Source organism: Cebus imitator, unplaced genomic scaffold (genome assembly GCF_001604975.1).
Source record: "Cebus imitator isolate Cc_AM_T3 unplaced genomic scaffold, Cebus_imitator-1.0 Scaffold548, whole genome shotgun sequence".
Lineage (NCBI taxonomy): Eukaryota > Metazoa > Chordata > Mammalia > Primates > Cebidae > Cebus > Cebus imitator.
In genome coordinates, this window is record NW_016107863.1 from 879659 (window position 1) to 900577 (window position 20919).

At 40.5% G+C, this 20919-nt stretch overlaps 1 protein-coding gene across 10 annotated transcripts in view; it reads right to left on the minus strand.

The window, feature by feature from the left end:
- HECW1 (HECT, C2 and WW domain containing E3 ubiquitin protein ligase 1) overlaps positions 1-20919 on the minus strand; it is a 453917-nt gene that overhangs the window by 137029 nt on the left and 295969 nt on the right. For all 10 annotated transcript variants that reach the window (XM_017515382.2, XM_017515378.2, XM_017515385.2 and 7 more), the window contains one exon: positions 17775-17944. In XM_017515382.2, the coding sequence (XP_017370871.1) occupies positions 17775-17944 (170 nt within the window). The remainder of the gene's footprint in view (positions 1-17774; positions 17945-20919) is intronic.

Genomic DNA, 20919 nt, shown 5'->3' on the forward strand with positions numbered 1-20919 from the left:
GACACTTTTCAAAAGAAGACATATGTGAGGCCAAGAAACATATGAAAAAAAGCTCATCATCATTGGCTATTAGAGAAATGCAAATCAAAACCACATTAAGATACCATCTCACGCCAGTTAGAAATGGTGATCATTAAAAAATCTGGAGACAACGGATGCTGTAGAGGATGTGGAGAGATAGGAACGCTTTTACACTGTTGGAGGGAGTGTAAATTCAACCATTGTGGAAAGCAGTGTGGCAATTTCTCAAGGATCTAGAAATAGAAATACCATTTGACCCAGCAATCTCATTACTGAGTATATACCCAAAGGATTATAAATCATTCTACTACAAAGACACATGAACATGGATGTTCACTGTGGCACTGTTTATAATAGCAAAGACTTGGAACCAACCCAAATGCCCATCGATGATAGACTGGATAAAATGTGGCACATGTACACCATGGAATACTATGCAGCCATAAAAAAGGATGAGTTCATGTCCTTTGCAGGGACATGGATGAGGCTGGAAACCATCATTCTCAGCAAACTGACACAGGAACAGAAAACCAAATACCGCATGTTCTTACTCATAAGCGGGTGTTGAACAATGAGAACACATGGACACAAGGATGAGAACATCACACAAGGGGGCCTGTTGGGGGTTGGGGAGGCTAGGGGAGGGATAACATTAGGAGAAATACCTAATGTAGATGATGGGGGGATGGATGCAGCAAACCACCATGACATATATATACCCATGTAACAATCCTGCACGATCTGCACATGTACACCAGAACTTAAAATATAATAAAAAAATATATATATCCTCTTTCTTTGCTATGGTTTGAATATCCCTATCAAAACTCACATTGAAATTTAACTGCCATTGTAACAGTATTAGAGGTGGGACCTTTCAGAGGTGTTTAGGTCATGAGGGCTCTGACCTCATAAATGGATTAACGCCATTATTGAAGGCATTAATTATCAATGGGTTCCTGGTAAAAAGGATGACTTTGGCTTGGTTCTCCTTTCTCTTGCCTCTTGCTTCTGCTTCTGTCTTGCCACTATGTACTCACCAGATGCCAGTGCATCTACTGGATTTCTCAGTCTCCAGAACTGTGAGCTGAATAAGTTTCTTTTATTCATAAGTTACCTAGTCTTTAGTATCCATTATGGCAACAGAAAATGGACTAAGACGATTTTCAAGACCCTCAAACCACAATTCTGATCTGTAGTGGATGGTGCAGGAGGCTGGGGCAAGAAACAAGAGATGTAAGCTGAATATAAAATTAGACTTGATTGGATTACTTATAAATAAAAGTGACCAGAAGGTTATGGAATGTACCCAAGACATTATTAAGATAACCTACTTAAGTGAGATTGCTCAATAAAGCATCTATCTACCTACCTACCTACCTACCTAGCTATCCACATGTGTACATATGCGTGTGTGTGTGTGTGTGTCTTGGTAAATATATAAAATATACCCTTCTATTCAAATGTCCTTGATTGTATTATCTGGACTCAAAAAGCTTATTGCTACTCCACTGCTGTGACTTTGCCATTCCACTGTTTCACAATACCTGTGGGCTGCATAATATCCCATTTTGACGACATCAATCACTGGTCTTGTGCTGTATTACTTCTGTTTGTGTGTCTCTCTCAAAAATACACTAAGTTATACCCATACCCATTAATTCCTCCCAAATATATAATGATCTCTTAGTCAAGGATGGATGTCTTAATAATTTAAATGTTTTCCATAAGCTTTTACAAGATACATAATATCTTCTCCACTCCCATTCTGGGCTTAAAAAAACCAAAATCTTCAAAACTGTGGGATTAGCTAATTAATGATGGTATTAGTATAGTGATAATTACATAATATATGAAATCAACAGCATAACCACAGTCATTCAGTTGTTAGAAAATTGCAATTTAAAGTAATTTATAATATGACAAGAACTCTATTGATTTTTCCTGATATTTTTAACTTTGAAAAGACAGGGTCTTGCTCTGCCACCCAGGCTGGAGTGCACTGGTGTGATCATGGCTCTCTGCAACCTTCACCTTTCAGGCTCAAGTCATTTTTCCACCTAATCTTCCTGAGCAGCTGGAACCACAGGCACATACCACCACGCTTGGCTAATTTGGAGACAGGGTTCTGCTATATTGCCTAAGGCTGGTCTTGAACTCCTGGGCTCAAGTGATCCTACCACCGTGGCTTCCCAAAGTGTTGGGATTAGAGGCGTGAGCCACTGTACCCAGCCTGTTTGTGTTTTTTTTTAGTAACTTTTATTCCAGGTTAATAACCCATTGCCCTGAAAAATGCTGAGAAAGCGACATGGAGTAAAGCCTGTCATGACTTGAGATTTATCAGTGGAACATAGTTATTTTTTTCCAGCAAGACAAGCCTGATGGAGTCAAAGATGGGGACCTGCTATGAGGGCCCCCAAAAGGATGAAATCACAGTCAGAGATAAGCCTGGCTGAAATGGAATTTTTGCAGTGACCATTTTATGAAGATATGCCAAAGACAACTGCCTACCATCTTTGAAATTTCTTTGGTTCTGTCCCACCTACCTGCTCCATCATTCCTGATTCTTGTCTTTCCTTGTTTCTAGATCTTCCTTTGGCTCTGTTTGTACCTGGCTTCTGTTTTTCTGAAGCCTTCATGCTTGGAAATCTCCTTAGATCTGCTCTCCTCAGACTCTAGCCCCACCTTTGATTTTTGGTATCAGTCTTACAGGATGTCACTTTTAGTGTTAGTCTTCAGCTTAGCAAATTCCAATGAATGAATGAAGCACCCAGTTCCAGCTCCAATCTGTAGTGTTTGCCAATTTTCTTGGTGTAAATACTCCCACGATGGTTGATTTCACTAAATGTAGACTTGGGAAGAGGTGCACACAGTTGGCTCCTGTAAGCTCACATGAGCTGGCTCCAGCTCACCATCCACTACCATGGATGGATGTTCCAAAGCTAACCCCTCACCCAGCTCACTCTATTCCTCCATAAGACATTGGCAATGGTTTTCAAGGAGTTTTACTGCTGCTCTCAAAAACTCTTATTTCCTCAGAGGTTGAAAAATGATGCTAACAGACAAGTCCAAGGAACACTCTGGCAAGTGAATATCAAACAGTGTGTCTCTGGGTCCCAGGTTCAGTGAGTGAGCCTCAGGCATCACCATTGAACAAGAGGCAGTACCTCCAGTCTCCCACCCCACATCAACAGGAGTGGTGTCCCCTGTGTTTTTATGTTGGTGTTCCATTCATGAGTTCCTTTCATAAAATGGTTCAGCAGCTGATTTTGCTAACAAAAGAACTGATTTTGTACTTAGATGATGGACTTTGATGATGGTTGTCTATGTCAGGGAACTTAAAAAATCATTTGTGAAGCTGCTGTCCTGGGCAAATAATGCTTCCTTAGGGCTGCTCACACACTCACCACCAGGACCAGCTCTGCATTTCGGAGAATGCTTTTCTTCCAGGAATGTGATTTTTGTGCTAATGTTGCCATGTTTACTTTGTGCAGGTCAAAAGCACACTTTAATGTCTGATTAAATTATCTCTTAATCTCTAATCAATCAGGACTGAAGTGAACGGTCTATCGTAAATCAATCAGAGATTGTTGACAACTCCTTGGGGCTGGCTGAGGACAGTAATCATTTAGCAATTGTGCTTAACTCCCAGAGACCTGAGTCTTAGCCAGACACTGTGATTTATCTCCAGGGGACTGGGCTTTTAGCTTGACCTGGCTGCTTGTTCTGCTCCATCAATAAGGTTTTGGCAATTTCCCTTCCTAATAAGTCTCATTCTCATTTACTCATGATGTTGTTGAAGTGGTTAAATGTAATAACTTTGGTAAATGATCTACTGGTATATATGATTCTGGTAAAGCACTTGGCATCAAGAAGTATCCCTAAAGGCCAGGCGCGGTGGCTCACGCTTGTAATTCCTGGACTTTGGGAGGCTGAGGCGGGCGGATCACCTGAGGTCAGGAATTCAAGACCAGCCTGGCCAGCCCTCATGGTGAAACCCCATCTCTACTAAAAATACAAAAAAAAAGTAGCCAGGTGTGGTGGCGTTCGCCTGTAATCTCAGCTACTTGGGAGGCTGAGGCAGGAGAACTGCTGGAACCCAGGAGGTGGAGGTTGCTTTGGGCCGAGACTGCACCACACTACACTCCAGCCTGGGCAACAGAGTGAGACTGCTTTTCAAAAAGCACCCCCAAAACAAAAGACAATAAAAAACAGGAAGTATACTCTAAAGGTTCAGGTCCAACCCTGACCCTGGTGTTTATGCCCATATTTGACTCTTCCAGTTGTCTGGCAGTGGTAGGGTAATGTTTTGGTTATGCTTAAATTAATTGTTTGGTAATGTTTTGGTTAGATTGGTGCAAGTGTAATTGCGGTTTTGGCCATACTTTTAATGGCAAAACCACAATTATGCTTGCTGCAGCCTAATATTTAACATTGTCTCACAGCCAGCACTAGCATTAGAAAACACCCTGAGCTCCCTGAACTGTTTGTTTAAGGTTCTTCCCACCTGCCAAAGCCCTCGTTTAAACATACCGTAGGGAGACAGGAAAGGGATCCCTAAGAGACCAGGAGACAAAATTGAGGGATCGTGGCTACGTATGTTTACATCCGCACTTCTCCGTGTTTGTGCCCCAGCCTGATCCAGGCTTCCTCGCTTCCTGCCTAGCTTCTGCAATTGTCTCCTAACTGATATCCTTGCTCCCTGCTTCCTTTCAACAGAGTTGGAGAGTCTTCTGTTCCACACCTCGCCATCAGTCATCATTGTTGATCTTCAGTTTGGCCATTCTGGTAAGTGTGCAGTGGTATCACACTGTAATCTTAATTTTCATTCCTGGATGTCAAAAGAAGTTAAGCACCTTTTCATAGGTTTAGTGACATTTGGACATCCTGGCTTTGTGTGTTGCCTGTTGAAGTCTTTGGCCCATTTTTCTGTTGGTTTCTGTCCTTTTCTTTTTGATTTCTAGGGGGTAGTGTTTGTAGTCTAGATATTAGTTCTTTGTTACCCAGGCATAGCTCAACGTCTTTACCCACTCTGTGGCTTTCTCTTAATGTAAAGTTTTGACGAAGCATGACTCTTAATTTTATTATCATTCAATTAATTAATCTTTCATGATTAATGGTTTCTATGTTCTATTTAAGATTTTTTTTTTTTGGCTTCCACAAGGTCATGAAAGTACTCTTATTTGTTTTCTTATGAATTAGAAGCTTTATTGTTGTAATTTCATATCCAGATATACAATTGATTTAGATTAGACTGTGTATGTTGTGAGACTGCATTCGAGGTTTATTTCTTTTCTGTATGGACAGCAAAATGACCCAACATCAAATTTCGAACAGGCTCTCCTTTCTGTAATGCACTGCAGCAGCACCACTGTCATAGAACGATGATGATATGTGGTGCATCTATTTCTGGAGTCTAATCTATTTAATTAGCTATTTGTCTGTTCTGTGCTAATGCCACATTATTTAATTCCTAGAGCTTCATATTTTGTCTGGACATCTGGCAGTATAAAAGTCCTACAGCAAACCGCCATGGCACGTGTATACCTACATAACAAACGTTCTGCACATGTACCTCAGAACTTAAAGTACAATAAAAAAAAATTCCTCCTTTTTCTTTTTCAAGACTCTCTGACCTCTACTTGGCATTTTATATTTCCATATAAGTGATAGAATTAGCTTGTCAAGTTACATTAACATACCTCTCAGGATTTTGATTAGGATATCACTGAAATCACAGATCAATTTGGGGAAGAACTGACACTTAAAGAATATTGACTTTTCTAAGCCTCGAACAATATCTCCTTTCATCAATACTGTTTTTAATTTCTCTCAGCAATGTGGTAGTGCATGGTGTAACCATCTTCCTCATCTGTGGTTATATTTACTCCTTGTTTTTTGATGCTATTGTAAATAATATCTTGTAACAATTTTTATTTTCTATTTGCATATAGAAATATGATTTATTTTAGGTATCTACCTTTTATTTATTCAATGACTTTGCTAAATTCACTAACTAATTTGAGAAGTTTGGGGTAATGTTTTATGCTGTTTACTGACACAATAATGTTATCTGAGAATACAGTTTTATGTCCTCCTTTCCAATGCTGACATACTTTACTTGTTAGTTTTTTTTTTTACCTTGTTGCACTGGCTAGAATCTCTAGCACAATATTGAGCAGAAGTGGCTAAAGTGTGCAACCTTATCTTGTTCTTGGTTCTAAGGACATATATTTTAATATTTTACCAGTAAGTATAGTGTTTGCTGTGGATTTTATTGTTATTATTATTAATATAGTAAGTCCTCTGTTGGATTGAAGAAGTTCCCTCCTATTCCTGGTTTTCTAGGAATTGTTGAAAATCATAAACAAATATTAAATTTTATCAAAGACTTTTTATGGATCTACAGAGATAAACATTATTTTTCTCCTTTGTCAATATGGTGGCTTACATTAATTAATTAATTAATTAATTAATTAATTTTTTTTGAGACGGCGTTTCACTCTTGTTACCCAGGCTGGAGTGCAATGGCGCGACCTCGGCTCACCGCAACCTCCGCCTCCTGGGTTCAGGCAATTCTCCAGCCTCAGCCTCCTGAGTAGCTGGGATTACAGGCATGCGCCACCAGGCCCAGCTGATTTTTTGTATTTTTAGTAGAGATGGGGTTTCACCATGTTGACCAGGATGGTCTCCATCTCTTGACCTCATGATCCACCCGCCTCGGCCTCCCAAAGTGCTGGGATTACAGGCTTGAGCCACCGTGCCCGGCCACATTAATTTATTTTTAAGATAAATTATTTTAATACTATACTTACAAAGAATAGCACAGAAGACAACATTTAAAACCTGTATTAGCTTATAGAATAACTTACAAAGTTCAACAAAGAGATGAAATTTACAGAATAATAAAAATGCTACAAAACACATTTGTTGCTTGTTTAAAAAAAATGCAAATGTTGGTAATGTCCAGAAAAATGTAAAAGAATTGTTTCTAATTTTCACACAGTTAATTACTGAAACGTGTTCACTGCAACAAGATACCCGCATGGAATGAGCTCTTCATGTCGGGGTCTTTGCCCTGAATGCAGTCAGGGTCACTGCAACAGTGGTGCAGAGCAGCTAAAACTCCAATACAAATCTTACCATCTCTTTGGCTGGATGAACCAGGCAAAGAAGCCTGGGGCAACCACCAGAGAGTAAAGGAGGAACTCTGGCAAGAAGAGAGCCAAAGGAGAGCCCCAAACAATGTATAAGAGACTCAGCCCAAGTTTACGGCTGATCCCAGAATCATACATGCACAGCGCAAATGAAATCAGCTTATACTTAGGGCTTAAAGAACTAACCTGAGATCTGAGGTGCCTCCCACCACATGCATGACAGCAGGAGCCACACTAAATCAAATGCCTGCTGTAGCAAAAACACCAATACCCCTTAAAGCAAAATCCAGAGTCCCTTCAGGAAAACATTAACAATGCTTGAGGTATCATCCAGAATGACTTAATTTATTAAAAAAAAATCACAAAAAATGACCCATTTTCAAAATTCCTCAGATGTTGAAATTTTCAGGAAAATACTTTAAAGCAGCCATTATAATTATATCCAGTGTGGTAAAGGAAAACATTAACTTATGGTGAATATGCTATTGGTAAGAAATATCCTGAGCAAAATAAAGCACATAAAGGAAGCCAAATGGCAATTTTAAAATAAAAAAACTCTGATATCTGAAAATATTCCTTGCATAGAAGCAATAGTAGAATGGACTTTATAGAGAAAACATAGAGTAAAAGTGAAGATAGTTCAATAGAAATGGTCTAATTACAAGAAGAGAGAAAACAGCCTCAGGGGCTGTGGACTCTGAAGACCTAGCATATGGGTCGTGTGGAGCCCAAGATAAAGGGGAGAGAATTAAACAGAAAAATATTTGAAGAAATAAATAATGGCCAAACTTCCTCAATTTGGTGAAAACATAAACTTATAGATTCAAGAAGTCCAATGAACCAACAATAGAATAAATTCGAGGAAAACTGTTATGGATTGAATTGTGTCCCTCAACAGGTGTGCTGAAGTCTAAGACCCCGGTGCTTCTGAATGCAAAATTATTTGGAAATAGGGTATTTACACATGTAATCAAGTTAAGATGATGCCATTAGGGTGGGCCCTAATCCTGTATGACTGATGTCTCTTTAAGAAGAAGAAAATTTGGACAAAGAGACACACAGGGAGATCACCACCTGAAGACGGAGGCAGAGATGGAGTCTGTAAGCCAAGAATACCAAGAATTGGCAACATCACTGGAGCTAGGAGAGAGGCATGGAACAGCTTTAGAGCCTTCTGAAGGAACCAACTCTGTACACACCTTTATTTTGGACTTCTGGCCACCAGAACTATGAAGCAATACATTTTTGTTGTTTTAAGCCATCCAATTTGTGGGACTTTGTTATGACAACTCTAGGAAACTAATACAAAATCCATGCCTGGGAATGCCGAAATCTAACTGGAAACCCAAAGACAACGAGAAAATCCTGAATCTGCCAGAGGAAACTGACACCTGACAGATAGGAAAGCAACAATGATTTAAATTATTATAGATTTCTTATTGGAAACTATGGAGACCATAGCACAGTGGAACTGCATTTTAAACCTTTTTTTTGAGATGGGGTCTTGCTATGTTGTCCAGGCTAGCCTTGAACTCCTGGGCTCAAGTGATCCTCCCATCACAGTCTCCTGAGTAGCTGGGATTATAGGTGTGTACCACCTCACTGGGTGGAACCATATTTTTTCAAGTGTTGAGGGGAAACATACCAGTTAACCCAGAATTCTATATCCAGTGAAAATATCTGCAGAGAAGCGACATTAAATAAATACATTCGAATAAAAAATAAGAGGATTAGTCTGACCAGGCCTACTCTAGAAAGGCCAGGAGAAGGAGTACATGATGAAGAGAAATGATATCAGAGGAAAACCCAGGTTTTCAGAAAGAAATGAAGAGGCTGGGCACGGAGGCTCGCACCTGTAATCTCAGTACTTTGGGAGGCCGAGGCGGGTGGATCACCTGAGGTCAGGAGTTTGAGACAAGCCTGGCCAACATGGTGAAACCCCATCTCTACTAAAAATACAAAAATAAGCCAGGTGTGGTGGTGGATGCCTGTAATCCCAGCTACTTGAGAGGCTGAGGCAGGAGAATCACTAGAACCTGGGAGGTGGAGGTTGCAGTGAGCCAAGATCATGCCATTGCACTCCAGCCTGGGTGACAAGAGCGAAACTCTGTCTCAAAAATGAAATGAAATAAAATAAAATAAGAGCATTAGAAATAGGAAATGTATGGGGAGGCATTAAGGACTATATTTTTTTCCTAATTTCTAAAATACAAGTCCAATTAAAGCAAAAATTAACATTGTCATGTAGGGTTTATAATGTATATACAATGTGATACATATAATAACTATGACAAAAATGATCAGGAGTGTGGATAAATGCAGGTAATAGTATTGAGGAGTTCCTGCATTTTATGTAAAGTGGTACAATATTAACTCAATGTAGATTATGAAAATATAAGAAGGAATTTTATAGTCTCTAAAAAGCAACTAAAAAGGAAGTCATACAAAGCTGTGTAGTTAAAAATCCAGTAGACAAATTGAAATGACATTCTAAAATTGATTCAAATAATCCAAAAACAAGTCAAGAAGGGGAAATAGGAAAAAAAAAAGTTCAGAGAATAACAAACAGAAAACAAATAATACAATAGTAGACCTAAAAACAACTACATGAACAATTATGTTAAATGGGCCATGCATTCCTATTAAAAGGCAGAGATTATTGTAATAAATGAAATTAAGACCCAAGAATATGCTGTCTATAGGCAATGCCCTTTATAAGTAAAAACACAAACACTTCGAAAGTAAATGGAAGGAAATAGGTATACCATTCAAACACTAATCATAAAGGAGGCTGGGGTGGCTATTTTAGTGTGATAAAACAGACTTCAAGACAAAGAGCATTACCAAAAATAAAGAAAAATATTTTATAATTATAAAAGGGCTAGTTCATAAGGAAGACATAACTGTGCAAGTACCTAATACCAGAGCTTCAAAATACATGAAACAAAAATGACAGAATTAGAGAAATAGACAATTCCATGAACATAGTAAGGATTTAAACATGCTTCTTGCAGCAACCGATAGAATAGCTAAACACAAAAAACCAAAAGACACAGAGAGTCTCTACAACTCAGTCAACCACTTTGACTCAGCTGATATTTCTAGGACTTGACATGCCACAATAGGAGAATATTCTTTTCAAGTTGATATGGTAAGTCCATCAAAATACATCATATACTGGATTGTAAAGCCTGGCTTGATAAATTTAAATAGACTGCAATTATATAGAGTATGTTCTCTAACCACAATAAAATAAAATTAAAAGTCAGTAACAAGGAGATATTTAGGAACATTCTCCAGTTTTGGAAATTAAACAACTTATTTCAAAATAATCCATGGGTCAAAGAAGGAATATGAAGAAATATTTTTAACTGAATGATAATGAAAGTATAAAATATATAAAAATTTATAAAATGCAGTTAAAACAGAGTTTAGAAGAAAATTTATTGCTTAAATGATTATAATAGAGAAGAAATGTAAGTGTAAAATCAAGACCTAGAATTTTACCCTAAGGAGCTAAAAAAAAGACAAAATAAGCCAAAAGTAAGTCAAAAGAAGGCAATAAAGGAGATAAATAAATAAGGGCATACATAAAAATAAATAGAAAACAGAGAGAAAATGATCAATGTCAAGAGTTAGTTCTTTGACAAAATTAAAAATTTTCATAAACCCATATTTATATTGGTTAACAAAAAGAGAGAGAAAAAGCAATTTATTAATATAAAAATGAAAGAGTTATTTTCCTTAATAAGCCTACAAACATTAAAGGACAATAAAACAATATTTTGAACAACTTTATGCCAAACAACATGAAAAAATGGTAGTATTTCTTGAAAGACAAAAGATTTCTCTTAGAGGAAACAGATAATCTGAATGACTCTTTTTTTAATTTAAAAAACTAAATTCGTAATTTAAAATCTTCTTACAAAGAAACTCCAGCCTAAGATGTTTTCGCTGGTGAATATATCAAACCCTTAAGGAATAAATAATAACAATTATACACAGACATTTCCAGAAAATGTAAGAGAAGGAAAACTTCCTGTTGTGGACTGAAATCTGTTATGGACTGAAACCTGTTATGGACTGAATGTGGGTGTGTGTGTCTCCTTCCACCACCAACCCCCAAGTCCATATGTGAAACTCCAACACCCAAAGTGATGGTGTTAAAAGGTAGGGCCTTTGGAGGTTATTACGTTTAGATGAGGTCATGAGGATAGAGTTCTCATGATGGGATTAGTGCCCTTATTAAGAAGAATCAAGAGGCTGGGTGCCGTGGCTCACGCCTGTAATCCCAGCACTTTGGGAGGCCGAGGCGGGTGGATCATGAGGTCAAGAGATCGAGACCATCCTGGCCAACATGGTGAAACTCCGTCTCTACTAAAAAATACAAAAGTTAGCTGGGTGTGATGGCGTGCACCTGTAGTCCCAGCTGCTAGGGAGGCTGAGGCAGGAGAATTGATTGAACCCAGGAGGCGGAGATTGCAGTGAGCCGAGATTGCACCACTGTGTTCCAGCCTGGTGCCTGGTGACAGAGTAAGACTCTGTCTCAAAAAACAAAAACAAACAAACAAAAAAGAAGAATCAAGAGCTCACTCACTTGCACCTGCATGCTCTATCCTTTTCTCTCTTTCTAACGTGTGGACACAGCAAGAAGGCAGTCAACTGCACCCTCAAAGAGGCCCTCACCAGAACCCAACCATGCCGGCACCCTGGGCTTGGACTTCTCAGCTTCGGAACTTTGAGAAATAAATATCTGTTGTTTAAGCCACTCAGTCTATGGTGTTTTGTTACAGCAGCCTGGGCTGACAAAGACATTTCCCAAATTATTTTAAAAGGCCAGCTGACACCAAAACCAATACCAATACCACCGATACCAAAACCAGACTAATACAAAAAAACTGAAGACCAATATTCTTCATGTATGTTCATGCAAAAATCCTTGGCAAAATATTAGTAAACCAAATCCAACAATGTATGAAAAAAATGATACATCCTGACCGAATAGGAAATCAAAATCAGCTTCTATTCCTGATTCTTTGCATCTATCCCATGCATGGCAGTTGGGAGATTTTCATAAAATTTTAATCAGACCATGATGCTTCCCTGTTAAAAACACTACAATGGCTTAGTATCACTCTCAGAGTAAGATCCCAACTCTTCTCCAGGGCTAACAAGGTGCTGGCCCTGCCTCTCTCCAGCTTCCTCTTATGCCCCCCACCCCACACACATTGTGTATTCCCGCCACGATGACCTTCCTGCCATGCTCGTGACACTCAGGGCCTCACACTAGCTACATCCTGTATCTGCAACACAGATCTAACCAGGTTTTTGGATGTCTGACTTCTCAGGTCATGTGACAGTGAGTCAGAAAGGCTGCCCCGGGCCACTGCTAACTAAAGGAGCCCCTCAGTAATATATATCCTGTAACTGTGTGGGATTACCTTCACACGACTTACTGCCCATGAAATTATATTGTTAACTTATTTGTGTGTTTTGTCTTCTCACATTGAAATATAAGCTCCATGAGCAAACGCTTGGCCTTCTCTGTCTAATCTTGTGACCAGATTGATGCTGCCGGCTGATAGTGTATGCATGGGGATTAATCCACCCAGCTTTGGAAGGCAGAGGCAGAGAGAAGGTGTTGGAGGCTAACAAACAAACATGGCTCCAGGCTGGAGTTTAATATTTGCTCCATCCACTTGATATTGCTGAGAATCTGCTTTTAGGAGTTCTTTGTTTTATACAGAGGTCTAAATATACTCTCTACATGAACACCCAAGACTCCAGTTAACTGCTGTTTGTGTTTAACTTCTCTGTGTAACTATCATCTTAGAAGTGTTCATTATATCCATCCAGGAAGAAAATGGACTTGAAAATCAAGAAGTGTATTCCCTGGGTGCAGAATTTCTAGTTCTAGTCATAATAAAGGAGATTGATCAATCAACATGGAACTCTTGTTTATTTATACTCACTTTCATTGCATTTCATATGTATTTATTTCTCTTAATTTTTCCCTCCTTGTCTTAAAATTCTAATAGAAACTTTAATTGTTCTAAGATTTAACTTTTTTTTTTTTTTGAGCCAGAGTTTCACTATGTTGCTCAGGCTGGCCTCGAACTCCTGGCCTTAAGCAATCCTCCCACCTCAACCTCCCAAGTAGCTGTGATTAATATGTCTTAATTAGCAAAAAAAACTATGTTTCAAGTTTGAATTTACAAAAATTGGAAAAGAATCGCATGACTTAAGTGCAACATGAACCACAGAAAGAAATGTAGCATTTAAATTACATATTAAAGGATGCTCTTGCACTCAAGTGAAGGAAACTTCAATTGTTTCTCACGGAATGTCCTTTATATATTAGTCAGTAAACACAGAAAACAGGACAGTTTCATTCTTATGCTTTTGCATAGAAATTTGAAGACTTGAATGAATCCTGTAGGAACAGGGTATCATCATTTCACTCACCAAGGTGCAATGTGAGACCCCAAAGCCAACATTAGCTTTTATTTGCAAGGAATAAGGGAACCATGCTAAATGTGTGTGACTAGGGTAGCCCTGCCCAGTTACCATCACTTGTCTGTGCACACCACCAGCTCTAGCCACAGGATATTTTGAAACAGTATGCTAAGTGTCTGTGGGATGCCTTGGTACCTTTGCAAATAAATGCTCTTCCTTCTGCCTGAAAGGACCCTTCCACCCTGAAAAGCATTTTGTCTCCTGGGAAGACCAAGTCCAGTTGCACATCCCCTGGGAAGTCTTCCCTCAGGCCATGGTGCTCTTCTCTTTGTATTCTGCAGTGTTTTGTTCATACTTTGATTAGCACATTTACTGTGTTGTCTCCTTCCACTCATCTGAGAAGTTTCATCTGTCAATCAGCTGTGTCCGTTCAGTGACTTCTATTTTTACTACAGAGTAGACATTTAATAGACATTTCTTAAATGAAAGGGAGAGGTTGCGGTCAGTTTGAATATCTGGTATAAATTGTTGATACTCTTCCAGAATTTACTCACAACTGCCTAAGAACAAAACTGTTCACTGTCAGGCTCTAAGGGCAGACTACCTGGTTCAAACACTGGTTTTGCCATTCACCAGCTGTGTGGCTTTGGGAAATTTACTTAACTTCTCTGTGCCTTAGTTTCCTCCCCTTTAAACAAAGATTATAATAGTGCATACCTCATAGAGGTATTGTGAGGATTAAGTGAATTAATTACATAAAATCTTTAGAACACTGCTTGGTATAATAAGCCCTTTATAAATCCCGGATAACCTACTATTAGTAGGTTCCAGGAACTGGAAATACCCAGATGAATTAGAGGTGATTTCCTTTTCTTCAACGTCTTGTGGGAAAGACAGAGGTGGAAATAAAAGAAACCTGGCAACACCATGGTAGAGTCTGTACAAGGAAGTGCTTTTTTCCTTAGGCCTGGGGTAGAGGAATCCAGAAGTGCCCCATATGGGAAGTGACATTTTAGCTGAGACTTGATGGATGGATGGGAGTTGCTGGGTGGATTAGGTAGGATGTGCATTTTAGACACATATAAGTAAAGACAAAATATATGAAAGACATGGCAACGTGAAAGCATGTGGGGCATTTGGGGAGTGGCCTTAGCATAGGTCTGATGTGAAAGGCAGTGGGGAGTGAGGCTGGAGGATGTCACACCGTGCTATTAGCTGGTTTATTCAACACCTGTGTTCAACCACCTTCTCCCCTGCCTTCCCCTACCAGAATCAGAAAAGTGAAACGCTAAGTGCTTTCATCCAGGTGAGGCCATGTGGGTGGTAACAGGGTATTTGCTGGGAAGGGCTTTTCTCCCAGGAAGAAAATGCAAAGTTTTGCAGGGAAAAGGCTTTTATGGCCTATTGCTTTCTTCCTGCCTGGAATTTGGGCTTGAGGCTTTAACAGAGGAGGAGGAGGCCATCTGCTAAGGATGGTGCAGTGGGTAGAGTCCGAGAGCTGGGAGCCTTGGGAGCTCACTCAGCAGAGCCTGGATCACCTCCCACTGGACGTCTTGTTTGTGAGAAATATCAGAGCTGGCCAGACTTCCCCTTGCTTAGAGCCAAATACACCCTTACCTGACATCATGGTAAGCAATGCCTGATCAAAGAAGGGATAGTTCTGCAGTGGAGCTATGACATTGACATTTAGACCCTGGGAAATGTAGTGCAATTTAGGGGCTGAAAAGTCATTTTTGTAGCAACACAGACCTTGGTTCAAATCTCCATTGAGCCAGTTACACACTGTTTAACTTGAGACATCAGTTATCCTCAGCCTGAGCCTTATCAAGGGGACATGTGATGAGGCTGATTTTAGATCAGTAACTCCAACTGCAGCACGTGGGGTGGAAGGGATGTGGCCCAGAGCAGAGGGCTAGGGAGAGTTTGCCAGAATTCTGCCAGAGCAAAATTAGTCATAACCAAAGCTTCAGAAATCATTTCAGAACTTAAAGTGGATTCTCGTTGACATTTTTAGCCAAAAAACATTCTGATGGTGCTGGATTTTACAAACGTTCTTTGACACTTATAACAGCTTTATTACTAAATGTCTTAGAATAGGTTCCTCTAAAGTCTTTCAGAAGACGGAAGCCTTTCCCTTTGATACAAAATAAATTCCTGTGGCATCTTATATTATCCCTAGGAATGCAGGGAAGAGTTCAGAAATAATTGATGAGCATAGCTAGGACTGAAGAAACAAATTAAGATTCATTATTCCATTCTGGCGGTGCTCTCAGTGTTTTAGAATCTGCTGATAACCAATGCTTAGGAGGAAGTTTAAGTACAAGTCTGTTTCCCTCATGTCCACTTCAAAGCTCTAACGGAGCTCTTCTGGGAAGCCTGGGAGAGGGTTAATTAAGCCCAGGAAGGGAGTGCGATGATTTAATAGATAATAAAAAATCTTTGCTCTCCTATATCTAATTATCTTTTCTTGTCAAGGATGCTTGAGAGCTCTAAGTCAGAGATGATCTACTCTGAAAAATAAAGGAAGAAATCCTTTCCAAAGCAAGTTGTTTCGGTGGGAGCACGTTTCCATCAATAATAGGCTGATGGGCCGGGCGCGGTGGCTCACGCCTGTAATCCCAGCACTTTGGGAGGCCGAGGCGGGTGGATCACGAGGTCAAGAGATCGAGACCATCCTGGTCAACACGGTGAAACCCCGTCTCTACTAAAACTACAAAAAATTAGCTGGGCATGGTGGCACGTGCCTGTAATCCCAGCTACTCAGGAGGCTGAGGCAGGAGAATTGCCTGAACCCAGGAGGCGGAGGTTGCGGTGAGCCAAGATCGTGCCATTGCACTCCAGCCTGGGTAACAAGAGCGAAACTCTGCCTCAAAAAAAAAAAAATAATAATAATAGGCTGATGAGGGTAATGTAAGCTCAAGTGGAGGATAACTGATCTCTCAAATGTATAAAACTTTTAACTGGCCAAGCTGGGGTTAGAACCCAGGTTTCTATGACTATAAAACTGTACTTTTAACCTACATTATACTCCACCCACTCTCATGACCTAGGCCTCCCTGACCCTCAACCACATGGTTTGCAGGTCATAGCTTCAAGCTCAGGTCTGGCAGGGAGGCAGCCAAAAGGGTGGTGGACTTTATTATTTTTTCTTTTTTAGAGACACGGTCTCGCTCTGTCACCCGGGTTGGAGTGTGGTGGCATGATCCCAGCTCACTACAGTCTCTGCCTCCCAGTCTCAGCAATCCACCCACATCAGGCTCTCGAGTAGCTGGGATTACAGGCACGCACCGCCATGCTCAGCAAAGTTTGTATTTTTATTTATTTATTTATTTTGGTAGCGACGGGGTTTCACTATATTGCCCAGGCTGGTCTTGAACTTCTGGAGTCAAATGATCCACCTGCCCTAGCCTCCCAAAGTGCTGGTATTACAGATGTGAGCTATCTTGCCTGGCCAAATGAGTGGTGATGACTTTCTGCATATTCTTGAGGAGAGAACTTTGAGGACCCTCCTAACTCATGACTGGCCAAGGAAACACATTTAGGAGTGGAGAAGGGCCTTTGTAGACAACACATGCCACTCAATACTCTAGCAAGCTGCCCAACCCCATGCAAACCATGAAGATGGGATAAACCATTAGGCTTCATTATCTATTTAAATCAAACAATATTTAACCCAACCAGGGATATTCTAGGGCTTACTGATTCACCTATCCCATGAACCTGATCATTTTAGAATCTCTGGAACTAGCTAGAAGGCTACATTTAAGATTTGACACCCTTCTCAAGGATCACATGCATGAGGAGAGCCATGGAGAAACTGGAAGTCTCCAATCACAGCTCTTCTCTTCCTTCTCCACATGAAGGGCACAGGGAAAGGCCGTCCTGCTCGCATGGGTTCCGAATCAGAAGAGGCTACTGTGCGCAGTGCAATGAGAAGTTTGTTAGTACTGTCTGGAGGGATTTGATCAAGATGCCTGCGTTGCAACCCCTGGAGAACATGGCTCCCTTCTAAGACCATGACAGCCACAGATTGAACAGCAGAGTCCAGGGCTCCACGAATGGAGGAAAGGAGGAAGGCTGGTTCGCAGTCAGCACTTTCACTTTGTAATTTGGGCTTCTTTTCAGGCCCGCAGCACTCACCTCGGCCTGCCAGATGGGGTTCACGGTGTTGCCTATGATCTTGGATCTCCTCTCCTGTCCATGGTGAGGCAGGGCGGGGAAGATGCTGTGCTTCCCAGGCTGGATGGAAATCTTCAGATAAGGGTCTGGATTGAAAAACATCCCTTTCTTCAACCCCATGGCTTGGAAATCTATAAAATAAAGGATACTTTAATTTAAATGTTTTAGGGAGGTTAACAACTGGCATTTGGTAACTATACCTTTCATGAAAGGACCATTGGCCCTTATGAACTGAATCGCTAGTGTTACTCAGTTGGGTAAATGGGCTGGGGTGAAGGAGTGAGGGTCACCCCAGGAAACGTGGGTAGCACAGGGAGAGAAAGTCCAACTTTGGAGCTTTGATGGGTCTCTGGGTGTAAAATTCCTCCGCAAGGTGGAGACATTACAAAAATAAGGGTTGTAGTCTCACAATATATGTGGGCCTCACTGAGTAAGGTGAGAGAATTGGCAGAAATAAAGAGAGAGGAGAGGATGAAAAGAGCACAGAGTGTGGACAATGGAAGAAAGAACAAATAAGACCTGGCCTCCCTGGGGCTGAGTGCCATCAATGAGGAGAGTTCTGAGAAACCCTGCTACCAGGGAGGGAAGGGCTTTGAAAACTGAACTGTTCTGTTTAATTGAAGATATCTGATCATGTACCATTTCATGCTGCACAAGGAGACAGAGACAGAAAGTTGTGCACAAGATCATTTATGACAATGGTTTATAGTTGTTCTAGGATAATTTGAAATTATTAGAAATATATTTATTAGAAATATATTTATGATGTCAAGGAATATACTTTTTTTTTTTTTGAGATAGAGTCATCCAGGCTGGAGTGCAGTGCCAGGATCTCGGCTCACTGCAAACTCTGCCTCCTGGGTGTGAGCAATTCTCCCTGCCTCAGCCTCCCGAGTAGCTGGGATTACAAGTGCCCACCACTATGCCTGGGTAATTTTTGTATTTTTTAGTAGAGACGGGATTTTGCCATGTTGGCCATGTTGACCAGAGTTCAGTCTGGTCTTGAACTCCTGACCTCAGGTGATCCACCCGCTCTTGGCCTCCCAGAGTGCTGGGATTACAGGAGTGAGTCACCACGCCCAGCCAAAGAATATACTTTTTGAAGCTTTTCTATTGTTGAAGAATTTTTCAAACAAATTTTTTTTACATTTATACACAAGTGAAACAAAAGGAGATAAAGATACACAGGATCAGTGATTCCCAGTCATGGTATAAGTTGTGAAGTATATCAAAGATTTGTTACTGATGAAAAAGCACAGATGTTTTCATATGCATTTATTTAAAAGTTATTTTGAGTTAATCCAAGCCTATCCCCATAATAAAATTATTCCTACTCTCTGGCATGATAATATAGTACTGCTCTGTGAAAGAGCCATATATTCAAAATGGCCCCAAATGCCAAAGGAGCTGAGAAACCAAAGAAGGAGGCAGACAAATCTAGTTTGTCAGTGAAAGGAGATGGATTAGGGAACTTACAGCCAAGCATGGTCCTGGGCTACAGGAGTCTGGTAGATCTCCGCACTGTTACTTTCCCTGCACAGGGCTTATGTACCATAGGGAAGGGCTACGTAAGCCCTTGCTCTGTGTAAGCCAATGAGAGGCAGCCCTCCAGAACAGGCAGGAATGCTGCTTGCATCACAGCCTATTGTTTCTGCCATCACATCAAGGTTGACATGTTCTTATACTAGAGACAGTGGATAAAGTAGGAATCGGAGGCATTCGTGGGACTGGGGCTGATCAGAAGTCAGCACAGCGGTTTGCATCCACAATGGAGTCACTTTTGCCCCCACAATTGCCAATGAAAGGAAAAAAGACACTAAGTACAAACATCACAGAAATTTGCAAAACCCAGGCCACATCTCCAGCAGAGTGTACAGACAGGGGGTCCTCAGCTAAGAACTTACGAAAACTAGAGGAAAAATTATTTCTCACTCCTTTTAGAACATTTTGTATACACAGTTCTTAAGGGTACATAGTATTTAATCATTTGGCTCTATGGTAATTTATTTAACCAAGCCTTAATTTTGAATGTTTATGTTGTCTTCAATATATTTGTAAATAAATCTTTGTTTGCATTTCTGATTTTGTTATTTAGAATGTTAAAAGTGCACTTCATTGAAAATAGAGTGATAATATTTACCTAGAAAATTTATTACCTCTAGGAAGTGGTAAAAATAGGAAATATAAATAGATTTGACAGGTAAAGCATTTGCGTGAACAATCTTGCTTTGATATGTTCATTGTATTCTTGGGGCTTTCTAAGAAGGCAACTCCATTATCTACTTTCTGATTATTTCTCCTTTTAAATCCTAAAAAGAAAATCAGTGTTTTTATATTGCAATGTCTCCAATTCTTGAGTTTTCTTGGATTTTATCTTTGTATGCTGGAATACACGCTCACATATTATCTTAAAGTGAGGTGTAAGGGTGGTAGTTTTTGATGCCTTACAGACCTGAGGGTGTTTCTCTTGCCTTCCACATAAATGACAATCTGGTGGACATGGACATCTTTGGTTAAAAAATGCTCCCCTTAGAACTTGTGAAATGGGAGAGTTCCCTGACCCCCCTCACAAGACTTGCAACAAGGGTGTGGCTCATATACTCAAACCCCTTATGGGAGAGGGAGCATGCAGATGGTGCAGGAGCTGGGGTGAGTGCTTCTGGGCTCCAGCCCCATGGTAGCATCTGCGGTGGGTGTCTGTGACTCCTGAAGCCCCAGTGGGTGTGTTACACTGCTCCTTTAGCTCTGCTGTGTGTGATGGCTTAAGTATTAATCAACTCAGTGCCCTCTTGGTACCTGGATCCTTGTCTGGCACCTGGAAGAATCAGATCACACACCGACTTGAAGGATGATGAATGTAGGGGTTTTACTGATTGGTGGAGGTGGCTCTCAGCAGGATGAATGGGGAGTTGGAAAGGGGATGGAGTGGGAAGATGATCTCCCCTGGAGTTTGGCTGTTCCTTGGCCAATCTCCTCTGTGACCTTCCCTAACTGTACTCCTCTCAACATTTGGATGCTCCTTCCCTTCTCTCCTTCTTTGCTGTGCCACTCTTCTGTTGCTTTGCTCTTCTGCTCATCTGCTTGTGAAGCCTGGGGTATGGGGTTT